At 38.8% G+C, this 13,539-nt stretch overlaps 1 protein-coding gene across 7 annotated transcripts in view; it reads left to right on the top strand.

Annotated features, from left to right (window-relative positions):
* LOC103145879 (rho guanine nucleotide exchange factor 28-like) overlaps positions 1 to 13,539 on the top strand; it is a 43,908-nt gene that overhangs the window by 12,484 nt on the left and 17,885 nt on the right. For 4 of the 7 annotated variants that reach the window (XM_016677142.1, XM_016677143.1, XM_016677146.1 and 1 more), the window contains 6 exons: positions 7,364 to 7,485; positions 7,598 to 7,962; positions 10,715 to 10,889; positions 11,292 to 11,403; positions 11,729 to 11,809; positions 12,817 to 12,859. In XM_016677142.1, coding sequence (XP_016532628.1) covers positions 7,364 to 7,485; positions 7,598 to 7,962; positions 10,715 to 10,889; positions 11,292 to 11,403; positions 11,729 to 11,809; positions 12,817 to 12,859 — 898 coding nt within the window. The remainder of the gene's footprint in view (positions 1 to 7,363; positions 7,486 to 7,597; positions 7,963 to 10,714; positions 10,890 to 11,291; positions 11,404 to 11,728; positions 11,810 to 12,816; positions 12,860 to 13,539) is intronic. The other 3 variants (XM_016677144.1, XM_016677147.1, XM_016677149.1) reach the window with 1 other exon arrangement.

Raw genomic sequence — 13,539 nt, forward strand, 5'->3', positions numbered from 1 at the left:
CTATGTATTTATAGTTCATTTGATATAAACCAAAGAAAAAATGCAGGAAGAACCGTTGCTATGTTCAGTGAAAGACAAGTACAAGCCTGACAAGCTAATATTGGCTGGTTACGCACTGTTATCTGCTGAAGCAGCCACTAGCTGATGAACTGAAAAGGAGCTCATACCTGTACAGTCTTAAACCTCTGTTGCTTTAATAAATCTGATGATTAATGCTCGTTCAGTTTACACGCCATGACCGCTCATGTTTTGTTTAGGCCAAGAGATATGATTTGAAGTAGTTGAAGGGTGTGTTAGTAACACTAACATATCTGTCAATGAGGACGTTATGTGAAGTGGTATGAAAGGATAAACGTAGACCAAGGAGAACTGAACGAAGTCCAGAATCAACTGCGGTGTAAAGTGATGCTGTTTCAGTACTGTGAAGAGAATAATCAGGAGTAAGTAGAGTTTATTTATAAAGTGCTTTTCACAGACATAAAATCGCAAAGCCTTGTACAATAAAAATCAGTCTTAAAAACCCTAAAAAACACAAGATTACCAGAAGAAACACAACAAAATCAACAAAATGACTTTAAATCGTAGGAACAGTATTTTTCAAATCTTGGTGGTTTTGAAAAAATAACGTTTAGAAAACTCTGTACCTTGATAGAGATTACTGGTCTATGTCTACTACAAAGTTTCTCTATTTGATGTCAGCTGGACAACAAATAGACATGGCCTGGTTTAAAAAGCGTTTCAGTTGTAGGTTATTTTCTTCCTGTACGCTAAAGGTGACAGCTGAGTGCCCTCTTGGCAGATATACGTTTCACCATTCACTGTGGAACAATAAAGTTAAAATTAGAACTGTTCCCATTACGCATTGTCGCTCTCAGGCCTTCTACACTGCAGCGGCGGCTCAGTCAGACTTAGATTGCCGCATCTTTTCCAGTGATGTAACCTGATCTCTGACAGCATGTTGGGGAATGTCAGATGTCCGCTCGAAGGCTGATGAAGCGCTCTGCGGCGTTCATCGTCCTCAGGCCGCACTGCTTCATGGAAGAAGTCTAAAAGTGGTGCTTTTATAGCACAGTTCCAAAGAAAAGCTTGATCCTGTGTGTCTTTCCTGTGTTTTACTTTTACTGCATTGCAGTTTCCTTCAAGCGTCTATTGAAAGTAACGGTTTGCATTCAGTCATCTGCTACCAAGATTCACATGTGTGCTTTAACTTAACATTTCCTTCAGGGAGAATCATGGGAAACCTAACATAGGAGCTTAAAATAGCCCAAATTTACACTATTGTGGTTTTAAAGCTTATGACTTGTATGCAAGTGGCTGTGTTTGTTGGAAGGAAAGAGAGACGCAGGGGAAGATCCTGTTACTGCCACGGCTGTGTCATGGCTTACCTCCAGTGCTCTTTTCTTCAACTTTCTCCATAAACCCCGTGGAAGATTATCTGTGTCACGGTGATGCTTACTGACATTTGCAAAATCTTACACTCTCTCTGCGCAACCATTTAAATCTCACAAGAGGATGTAACATTTACAGACATTTTCATTTTTCAGCACATGAAAAGTGAATTGTGATTTGAGGTGTGCACAGCTGTTTCTTTACTGCGAGAAGTGATCGCTGCTCAGTCTGGCTGTCTGACTTGATCTCTTCATGCATTCAAATGTAAACACGACGAGTATGTGATGCTTGGACCAGGAAGTTCGACCACAGGTGTCATAACTCAGAGCTATTTTCGTGGATATTGGTGAGCAACTCTTTAATGGTTTGAATGTCCTTAAAAACAAAGCTGAAAAATGATATTTCAACATTTGTTATGAATCCTTTCGACTTTGATTATTATTCTATTCTCAGCTGTCCTCAGAGTGACTGCTGGTTTAGATAGGCGTTTAAAAAGAAACTTACATCATAAGGAATGTTTCAACATGAGCAAATTATTCTTTAGCTCTCAAAATGAATTGCTCCAAATGTTTATACTGATAATAATTTTATTTATCTGGAATTTTTTGGTTTCTGCATAAACACTTGAGCTGGACAGAAACCTTGAGAAAGTGTTTTTGTGTCAAAGCACACTCCATCTCTTTCTCCCTGGGGTGTGCAGGAGTTGAAGGGTCACTCTCTGCATGTTTAACTGCCCTGGTCTGGAAACCTGGCTGTGACTGCTGTCTTTGTCTGTGCAGACCTGCATGCTCTCTTTTTCACTGTGCTGCTACTGTATAGAATTAGCTCTCACACAGCAATTTATTCTGACTATTGCATCGCTCCACATACATTAAACACGCTGCGTTTATTAGGATGTTTGGTAAACATTGAAGAATCATCTGAAATTTCTAGGTTTTGTAAAGCTTTGACATGCTGGTTTAGATTTTTTTTTTGAGGAGCTACAATTCTTACTGGTTAATATATTTCTTTGTATAATTTCTGTTGTGAGTAGTTTGAATTATTTATTATTGGAGCAGATCACTGTATGTCTGTGAGAAAACAGCTCCTGTAAAAACGGGGTTTGCTTTTTCAAAACAAAGGCTAGACATGTTTTATTTGTATAACTGGTTTTATTATTGGTTATTTCAAGGTAGATATGAACAAATTAGCTGTGATAAAGTAAAGCACAGTCAATTAGGAACAACAATGCACACACACACACACACATTATGTAAGGACAATTTAGAGAGACCAAATAACCTAACAGTCCTGTTTTTGAGTTGTGGGAGGAAGCTGGAGTGCCCAGAGGGAACCTCCTTTAGGGAGAAAATGCAAACTTCTTGCACCCTGAACATCTTGCTGCAAGCAACTACTTCACCATGCAGCAGCCATTTTAAACATTCACACACAAAACATATTCACAAATAGATAATTCACCCAATTTTTACCACAGTTTTAGTAAGAAGCAAACCATGAGATATTAGCAATAGTTTGCTAATTAAACTTTTTCTATATTGTGAAGGCAGGAGGCCATATTGGACAGTGAACCCAGAACTGATGGGAAGCTCCTAGTTTCTCAGTTCTTTGGAGAACTGACTTCATGAGGACTATCGGTTAGTTTTTCTGACATTTAAATGAAATTTTCAAATCCTCAGTGACAACCTCACCCTTCAGCCAGCATCATGATTCTGCAGTGACAAATGATAGGAATGCTTTATCCTATTGTTCTGTGTTATTTTTGTCATAAAAACAAGCTAAAAAAGTCAAAGTCCTGTTGTAAATTTGTTGATTTATCTGTTTTTTTTTTAAACAGTAGGTTTTATAAGACTACACTATTAAAAAAAAAAAACAAATCACATGTGCATCCGTTAAAAAGTGTTTATAAAGGAGTATTGAGTAAAATTTACTTTTTGAGGTATATAAATCATATGTTGCTCCCTTATCAAAAACATACTTGGAATGTTGCTTTGATTCTTTCATGCATCATTGAATCTCTAGTGACAGGAAAATATATAATACTGCTATTTTAAGACAACCCGACTGTAAGTCTGCTTTGTCTCAAAGTTTTTAGAATTAAACTAAATTAAATTTAAGTATATTTAATAATTATGTACCTTTAACATTGGTATCAATTGCTGTGGAGAGTTGTAACATCTAGGAGAACAAAAAAAAAAAGAAACAAATATAGAGGGATCTCGTGCACTACTTTTAAAACTGTTTTGTAGTTTTAGATCTGCTAAACCTGTGAGCAGGTTTATTTTACCAATAAAGTTAGATAGTCCTCTATCTTGTTAAGAATATAAAGCCTCTGCTTCATGTGTTATTTCACCAGTTAACTAATGCTAAACACAGATCTCGCTGCCTGACTAATGTTCACTGAGTCACTGTTTATAGGTCAGAGGTGTGTGAGTAATTGAGTCCATTTTTGCCAGCTGTGGCTTTGGATCGGGCCCAGAACCTGAAATATTTAGCCCGTCTGTCAAGTTCATGACGTGGGCTTGTATGAAACGGTATCTACTTTCAAACAGCAGTCTGACCGCCATCCAGGCTATAACCACCCCCTGTGAATTAAATTGCTGGACTCGTTCTAATCCGATGATATGTAGTAGCGTGCCTGATGTGATTTTGTGCAGATATCTCAGATGTGGTTTCACATTTCAAATGGAGTAGAAGCTTGTTGGACCCAGAGGATTTAAGAAAGTAGCTGCAACAGTTTGTTTTCTGTTTGAAAGGTATGTCAGGACTTTGGAGAATGAGGAACGATGTCGGGTAATCTCTGTATACACTCGGCTGGTTCAGCTGGAGTTAATTCATTTAAATTTAATGTGGATGTGACGGGAATCATCTGGCGTCCTCATCAGTGTCCGTTTGACTCCCTGTTGCCTCTCAGATTTATGGGACTTGCCGCCCACAGGAAGCACAGCCAATTGTGGGTCTGATTTATTCTCTGTTTCAGATGCTGAACCTCTCTTCTTCTGCTCACTTTAGTAGTTATGATGGATTTGTTTTAAAGAACACTGCAGAGTTTTGGTTTTGAACAATGCTGGAAGAGAAATGGTAGAAGCAGCTCTGCCAAAAATATGTTTTCACTCCCCCCACTCCTGGTATAATTGGAGGCGAGTTTTAAAGGTTGTAAAATGAGCGTTGTAAAAATAATTAACATTTACCTAAGCTCATAAGTTTCCCTCCTCTGTTTAGTGTGGAAACTTTCAAACAAGCTGTTAATTTGATCAGTTTTTTTTTTTTTTTACATACTTATCTTTAATATAATACAAAATACCTTGTAGTCCCTACTATAAAAAAATACACCATCAAAAAACAAAACAAAACCAAAATAAAAAAAAACAAATATGCAGCAGATTTTCACTTTAACTGTCTTCCTTGTTATGTTTTTCGAATTGTTTTGGGAATCAAATTTTATCTTCACATTTCTTTTGGTGAAAAAGTGATCACCCAGAGACTTTCTCAGACTGTGCGGACTATTAATGTCTTTTAATAATCTGTTTAAATTTGTTGTAGTTTCTTAATGATGACTTCAGACTTGTCTGTCATACTGGACTCTGTTGTAAATGACCTAAATCTGTCTCACCCTCGGCATCTTGATCTGTTGCTGTTGAACTGCTTTGAAAAACACTTTTTCAAAGAAATTCACTTCATTCAGAAAATAGATATTCTGACTCACTACGTTGCGCTTGGTTCCCTATTTATTATTTTAAAACAAACTTTGAAACATGTTTACAGTTCTGACTTGACAACAAGATTTTAAATCCATGTTTAACTTAGCAAATCCTCTGAGTCAGAGAAAAGGCAAAAAATGCTTCCAAGTGCACCGTTTCATAAATAATGGGTCAAGTTGAAGATGGGTTCTGGAAATAAAGCCTCTTTTTTTTATATCTGCTAAAAATATTAGCTGGTGTTGACCCATTTCCTATTACTGTTCTATCAGCATTTTATATTTCTAATTAGGTAAACAACACACAGAGTAATATTCTAATAATTTACAACAGTCCATGAGAGTCTCATGTTTTGTTGAGTTAAATGTTCTGCAGTGGCTTTCCAACATATACATGATCCTAGAGACACTAGAAGCTTAAAGTTGCGATTTTGGAAGGATTTAGATTTTTTTTTTTTTTTTTACATCTAATGTATGAAAAAAATGGTTGTTGACAAACTGAAAGATAGTTTTTGTGCTGTAGGTTTTACTTATTATTTATTTATTTTTATTGCTTTTCTCAACTTGAGCTTAGAACAGCAAAAGATTAAAAGTAAACATTTAGACTTGTTAGCAGATTCTCAGATGCCAAAATAAAAACATGGCTTAATGTGTGCACACATGTTTTAGTGTGTTTTTTGAAAATGATGGAGTAAACTGCCAAAATGACACTCATGTGAAGACTCCTTCAATAGACTATAAGATATATATATATATATATATATATATATATATATATATATATTACCAATAAAGTTACTTCTCAAACCAGAAAATGCACAAAAATTTCAAAGTAAAGGTGTCCGAGTACCAATTCAAGCCATATCTTTTTGATTTTTATTTGGTAAATACTGTATGTTGGACACCATATGTCATTTTCCGTCTTCTTCATTATTATGCACGGTTTGGATTGGTCTGGCCAATCAAATCCCAATAAAATCCACTGAAGTGTGAGGTTGTTATGCGAGAAAGTGTTTGAAATGGCAAGGGATATGAAAACTTTTGCAAGGCACCGCAATTTACACACAACTGTACCGCACAGTGAGATTAGGTTAGGAGATCCATAGGTTAAAACATATAAAGCCTGAAAACAGCAAAAGTAATCTAATCTTTCTGGGAAGGTAAGAGAGAACCGGGTGTGCAACATGTATTGCAGAGGGGAAGCTGTACATTTCAAATAGAGTTTAAAAATAGTCTAACTCTGTATATGACTGTACACAGTTGAGCTGTTTACATATGGTTATTGAGAGCATGGTCGTGAGCTGAAATCAGGAGAAAGTGACATGTTCAGCATGACTTGAAAAAAGAAAAACTAGTTGGAGATGAGATAAAGCATTGGTTTGGCCACAGGGTGCAGTGATGATATTTAACAAAATTAGACTCTAGGCAATGTTTGTTGTAAGAAACTGTGGAAATTTCCTGGAACTTGACTGAAGTTTAAATCAAATTAAAATCATCACAAACATGCTGCAGCTTTGAGTTTCAAAATACTTTTTCCCTCTCCTCTTCTTCTTCTTTTTTTTTTTTACTTTAACCGTGAAAACTAAGAAGTCTTTGAAGGCTTTTGATCATTCACATGATATTCATCAGCAGTTTGGGCCTGACTGGTTGTGTTTGAAAATGGACATTCTCAGATTTCTGAGTTTACTTAGCATTTACAGACCTTTAGTTGTGCTTTGTTCAGATAAGTTTGAACAATAGTTCACTATTAGTATTTCCTCAGAGGCTCATGGGGCTGCAGCCTCTTTACTCAAATGCATATGCTACATTGTAGCCTGATATATGTATATATTTAAAAAAAAAGCTGTGTTGCGGAGAAGGTGTGCTTTGTGTGGAGCAACATGCCCAAGGGAGAGGTGTGTGTGTTTTTCCCCTGCTGATCAGCACAGCCAGGCTGCAGCTCACAGTGCCTCCTCTGTGTTGGAAGGGTTCCTCTCAATGCCACTGTGTGCTCGCCAGGAGTTATTTCCACTCAGCCGCTGTATCAAAAAGCAGGGCGGGGAACAAACATGTCTACAGATTTCCATCCACAGCAACTTCATGTATGTGCAAAAAGACACAGACACACTCACACACACTCGAGAAGAGAGAGAGAGAGAGAGAGAAAGAGAGAGAGCCTTGATACTGAACAATGACATGCATCTGCCCAGGATGTCTATGTCACTTCCCGTGTTTGTGAGCAGTCATTTGGTGTTGCTCTGGAAACCAAATGTAATATTGAAAAATCCCCTCTCCGTGCAGAGAAAAGCCAGTCTATAAGGGAGAGCCAGGCCTCGTCCCCGACTCGGGCAGCAGCTGCCAGACTTTCAGCGATGATACACGGCAAAGACCAAGTGTACGCCAACGCCATGCTGGTGGACCAGGTGAGCCACAGTCACTTTTCAATCTGTGAGTTGAAAGTTCTTTTAATGTAAAACACTGAAATCTGCTTACAGAAAAGTTTCTTCTTGTCGCTTTTTCCCTTTTCTGCCTCAGGTGGACGGAGCTGACATTAAGTATCGGTCTCCAGGGGATGAGGAGGAGGTCAGCCCTTCGTCCTGCTGGGATTCCTTCTCTCCCACTCTCGTTGAATCGGGGAATTGCTCCCAGACCCGTTCCCTATCCTCACCCCATCGCAGGCCGAGGGGAAGTCAGGGCCCAGGCCGGGACAATGGCAGGGAGGCATGTGTTTCTCCCCCTTATCCCTTTGCCTCCTCCCCATCTTTTCCTTCCTCTCCCTTGGCTTCCGCAATTCGTTTGTTCGACGGAGGGCAGAGGCGACAGACGCTGACTGGTCCTTCTGACTCTCCAGCTTTGAAGCACAAAGAGTGCAGCTTGACAGATGCGAGCCGGGGCCTGAGGTATGATTCTATTTCTGCTGCGGGTTTCATCACTGTGTGGTCTTGCTGCAATAAATATTTAAGGCATCATGGTAAGACAGCTAAGTTTAACGCAGCTGCTTCAATGAACTATTTTGGGCCATTTTCTGCAGCAGCTAGTGAAGATAAAGTACAAAGAAAGAAGTCCTGATAGTTTTGAGCTGAGTTTCCTCAGTAAGATTTGATCTCAAGAAATCTCTCAGCAATCTTTATGGTGTTCAGATTTGTACACACTGATAGTTAGTACTGTTTTCTAGGTCATAAGGCCAATTTCTCAAAAAACTATGAAGCTTAACAGAAACTAGGATGTTGTCGTACAGCTAACTTTAATTAAGGACCTTCTTACATTTTTACGCCCATGAACAGGAGGTGACAATATGATTCTTTTGCTCTTTTAACATGAAAAATATTGAATTTACAGTTTTGCTTGAATTTTCGTTTTGTTTGAAAAATTGTGCTTTTCAAGTTTTAAACAACTTTTTGCTGTTCACATGCTGTCCAATGCATGCTTGAAAACATGACAAGTGGTCAAGTTGTGCAGCAAAGTGTCAGACCTAAGAAAAAAATATCCAACTATAGAACAGCATCTGAAAATCATGTTCAATTTCAAGAAAAAGATAAAAATCCAACAAAGGCCTTAAACAGGATCTATAATATGCAACACCCTTAAGTTGATCAGCTAATTCAGTGGTCCCCAAACTTTTTCCTGTGAGGGCCAAATAACTTTTCCCTTCTCTGGTGGGGGGCCGGAAATTGTTGACATGGGGCTGGAGGGGGGCTGCGTTTCTTGATTGAGTTTTACCCAGAAAGCACATGGGCAAAACCCATGAGTGAAACGGTCACTGGGACTGACTAGTATATATTCTATTGGGGGAATGTAACTGTAACATATTAATTTCTCATATGTTAACATAAAGGCTCGTTTTGAAGTATAAGCTGCTACTTACAGGCATTGCTTCGAAGAATTCAACCTGGAATGCGGCGTTCATAACAGACACGTGTGTTCATCTGCTCTACCACTAGCAAACAACCGTACTGATTAAATAACATAAAAGTCAAGCAGTTCCCTAAAAGTCTAACAGATGGCAGCAATGGGCCCCACAGTTTACAGGACACACTTCCTGCTAAAGAGCCCCCTGGTGGTTGAAGAAAAATCCACATATAAACCGGAAAATACAATAAATGAAAAAAAATCTGAATGATCTCTGGTATTGTTCAAGTGGCCGGACCAAATGTGGAGGCAGGCTGGATCCGGCCCGCGGGCAGAGGCGCAAAAAGTGGGTATGCAGCGTATGCAACGCATAGGGGCGCAGCACCAGAGGGGGCGCCAAAACCCCATCTGGAGGGGGCAACGCGCCGATTATGTTTTCCCATACACTTTAGCGCGCCTCACGCTCCTTCACCTCTCGCACATAATAAGGTAAATGTAGCGATTTTTACACTTCACGTATCGTCGCCTCGGGGGGGGAGCGTCGCTCCTTCACCCTGACGTTCCTTCCCTCGGGGGGCGATTTATGTTTTCGCATCCACCTGAATAATGTGCAGTTGCGCCACTGCCCGCAGGCCGTAGTTTGGGGACCCCTGAGCTAAAGTATGGGAGTTTTTTGCGAATAGAGGAAATCTTATAGATATACAGAGCTGGTACCCATTGAAACAAAATAAAAATAGAACTATATTATGCTACAACATGAATAATGTATTCTTCTGACAATTCACTTTTCATGTTTGTACAATGAATGATCACATTGGTTCATTGGAAATTTAGTATTGTAAGAACATGGAAGTGTTTTTCTTGTAACATGATAAATGGGTATAATGTAATAAAATAAAAATGTGGAAAATATATTGTTGTACAATTCATGTTTATTTGTGTAGCACATTTAAGCAACAACACAGCTGTTGCTTAAATGTGCAACATCATGTTTTTATGATGTTTTTACATCATAAAAACATCATACAATTGTGAACATTACATTTTGTCAAATGCCGTCATCAGAATCATCATAAAAATTTCATTTAGCTCCGTTTTATTTTGTGTGGGTTGCCACTCTATTCTTATTCTTCTGCAGAAATCATCTTGATGATATTTGCCAATGTTTTTTATGTTAAGTAGTTATCTTTGGTGTTGCTTAGAGATTCTGACAGGAAAATAACACATTAAACAATGTTGATTGAAGATTACAAAATCATAATTGATCATTTCAGCCACAAGTTCCAGGTTGGATGGAGTATTTACGTGCTTTCACATCTGGTCTTAGTGGATTTCAGGATTTTAGACAAACAATCTATGTTTAGAAGCACATCTCCAACTCACTGCCAAAAAACTGGGTTTTACCGTGGTTAAGTTTGAGTGCATTGGCAGAAAAACTGAGATTTTCTGCTAGACAAGAGTTAACTTGTTTATGTGGCTAACCTGATGACAAATAATTTATTGACACTGGATTACATAAGAATAAAAGGTGATGGTCTGAGTAAACAGCCTTGAGGCACTCCTTTCTTAACTAAGATCAAGACTATGTTGAGTTCATAAAATAGGGAAGACCCCAGACTCACACAGCCACAACAAGTCAGTCAAATAAGATTGCAAATCCAGGACTTCAACTACATTTGTAAATTGACCTGTATGTTCTTTGGATGATGTTGAACAAATTAGCCTTTGAAAAGTATTTTAGCATTCAGGGTCGTAACCCCGCCATGTGTGCTGTTTGTTTTGCATCTCTTTGTGGGTAAATAGCCCCAGTCTGGAGTGTGACAGTGAAGAAGAGGATGTTTTGGGCCACTCCTACCCTTGCTCATCTTCGAAACAGAGGTCCGTCCTGCAGTCCAGCTCTGGAGAAGAAAGGGACTCTTTTGACACTTCACCTGATTTTAATTGCTCACACTCCGAAACTGCAAAGAAGTCCAACAAGGTAAATCTCAGTCCATTAGAAGCAGATGAAAATTGGAACTGGGCAATTAGAAAAAGAAAACCTTCAGTGGCTAACATCTTGGATTCAGTGTTACTTTATATTTTTGTAATATTCTCCATCAAATGGATTATACCCTTTTCAAAACTAAATTCAAATTTGAACCCTGTTCAGTCATTCCACAAAAAAACATCCTCCATTACAAGTTTTCCAACAGACACAACCTACCTTGACAGCCATCAGTCGATAAGGTCAGATTGTCAGTAGCTCAATAATGAGGACTAAAGGTCAGAGATGGGTCTGTTTGCCTTACGCGATTGTGCTGTTCTCCAAATTTCCTTGCTCACTGACTGAACTTGTGAACTCCTCCCTTGTAACATTTTCATCACACGTTTTCTTACCCAGAATTCAGAAGATGCTGAGGTTCGTCTGCGCTCCTACTCCTACTCCTCCCCTAAGGCGAGGCCGTCGCGGCCTCTGCTGAACCGGGACTCGGCTATCAATGATCTGGAAGAAGGTGTGTGAACTTTGGCATCTTTATCCTGCGATCCCCCTCCTTTGTGTTTACAAGCCAGCTGAACTGAAAAATGTGGCCAGTTCAAGCACCATAATATACAGTTGTATATTATGCTGCACCATAACATACAGTTGTATATTATGCTGCACCATAACATACAGTTGTATATTATGCTGCACCATAACATACAGTTGTATATTATGCTGCTGTAGCAGCGCTATACCAAGGCGCACTACTGTAGCACTACTAATGATGAGACAATTGTAGTTTGTGATTTACAATTTTAAACGTTTTCAGCTTTAAGTTCTTGCTTTATTCCATGTAGATGGCACTTTGAGCAGCGGCGGTCGTTCGCTACTTCAGGCTTTATCTCTCTCTAAATCCTTATCACGTCTCAACCAAGTTAGTAAGTATGAGTGCAGGTTGCAACTTAGACATCAACTTGGTTTGTTGGTAAAGGCTTTTTACTATTTCTTGACTCATTTCATGTGGGGAGCTGCTCAATTACAAGGTATATTTGAGATATTTATATTTTTAAGCCTTTCTATAAAGAAATCAGAAAGGCAGATAAAAAAAGCCTGTTTTGGTTGTATCATAAACTTTGCAGTAGTTTCCCATTGTTGCCCTAATTGTGCAGTTCTGTCTTTGTGGTGGGATTTAATTCTTGGTGGTGAGCACGAGACCACTGTCTCACTGAAAGAACATATTTTCAGATGTCCAGTAATCAAAAGCAGACCTTTTCCCAATCTTCATTATTTTTCCTCCATGGATAACAAAATAATAGTTTTCCAAAAACTAATTTATAACAAAAAAGAACCTATAATGGCTGACGAGCAGAAGAATGGAGATTTGGAATAACACTCAGCTCCCGTTGATCATCTGATGGATGGAGGAATTGTTTCTGGTCTGAGGCTTCTGTTATGTTTCCCTTTGGTCACGTTTTGTTTTCCTCTTGGCTTTTTATTTTTCCATCTTCACTGTCATCTGGTTTTTCACGGAAAAGGTTGTGTTTGTTCTTGCTCTGTTGGGGTTTGCTGGATCCAGGCTTCTTTATGCGATCCCTGTTTTTGCCTCTAGCTAAATAATAATGGGACCTGGTGGGGGTTTCCAATTCTGTCAGCTGATCTTTCTGTGATTCTGTGGCATCTAGTAAAGTGCTATGAAAAAAATATTTGCCCGCTTACAGATTTCTTCTGTTTTTTATATTGGTCACACTTAAAAGATAGCTCTACTTACATTTTTAAAGAATCGGTTTTCAAACAGTGATTTTGTTCATTAGGGGGGAAAAGCATAATTTTTTTTTAACAAAGAAAAACAGAATAAATCTGATGGGGGAAAAACACGTTTTTTCACTGCATTGTATCTTCAAATGCATTGACTTATATTTGTAACTTCTTTGTTTCTTCGCTACAGAACAGAGAGCCTTCAGCCTGACCGAAACGACGAGAGAAAAGAGGTAAACCAGCACATCGCTTCCTGACCATCAGGCCTGCTGAACTGCGTGTGCTCTCACTCAGACCTACGTCCCTCTTTTTAGTCATCAGCAGTGAACAGCCGATAGAGATTGGCTTAGATGGAGCCCGCATGTGTACACATGTGTGGGAGGTTGTGTGTTTGCATCTCTCTGGTTTTGAACTACCCAGGGTCTTAGTGTGCAGGATATGACATGCTTCCTGTAGCCAGGCTGGGTCTGAGAGTATTCTCTGATTGCAACCTCAAAATAACCCAGAGTAAACAGCAAAACCCTGGTCCTTCTTGGATGTCAAACTTCAGAAACATCAGGAAACATCAGGACCACATCAGTGGTACTGAATTTATTGTGTGTGCATACTGTAGTGTTTATGCTGGGTGGTGATTTAAACAGCTGTTCTGAAGTAACATTTGCTTTAAATTCTTTCCATTCATGTAACACATTTCATTCATATGTCATTGTTCATCTTCATCTTACTGACTTCATCATTGGCTAAAAAACATTTACTGCTTTTACATAGGAAACATCAGGGCACTATATTTGTAGGGATATAAGGATACATAAAACTGTACTGTACTGAGGACAAAATTTTAATGTTACTTTAAAATAAACTTCAAAGATCAGGCAAAGCCACAGCGACTGGCTAGGGCTTGAGATAACAGTCA

The sequence above is a fragment of the Poecilia formosa genome, unplaced genomic scaffold (genome assembly GCF_000485575.1).
Source record: "Poecilia formosa unplaced genomic scaffold, Poecilia_formosa-5.1.2 Scaffold148, whole genome shotgun sequence".
Classification (NCBI taxonomy): domain Eukaryota; kingdom Metazoa; phylum Chordata; class Actinopteri; order Cyprinodontiformes; family Poeciliidae; genus Poecilia; species Poecilia formosa.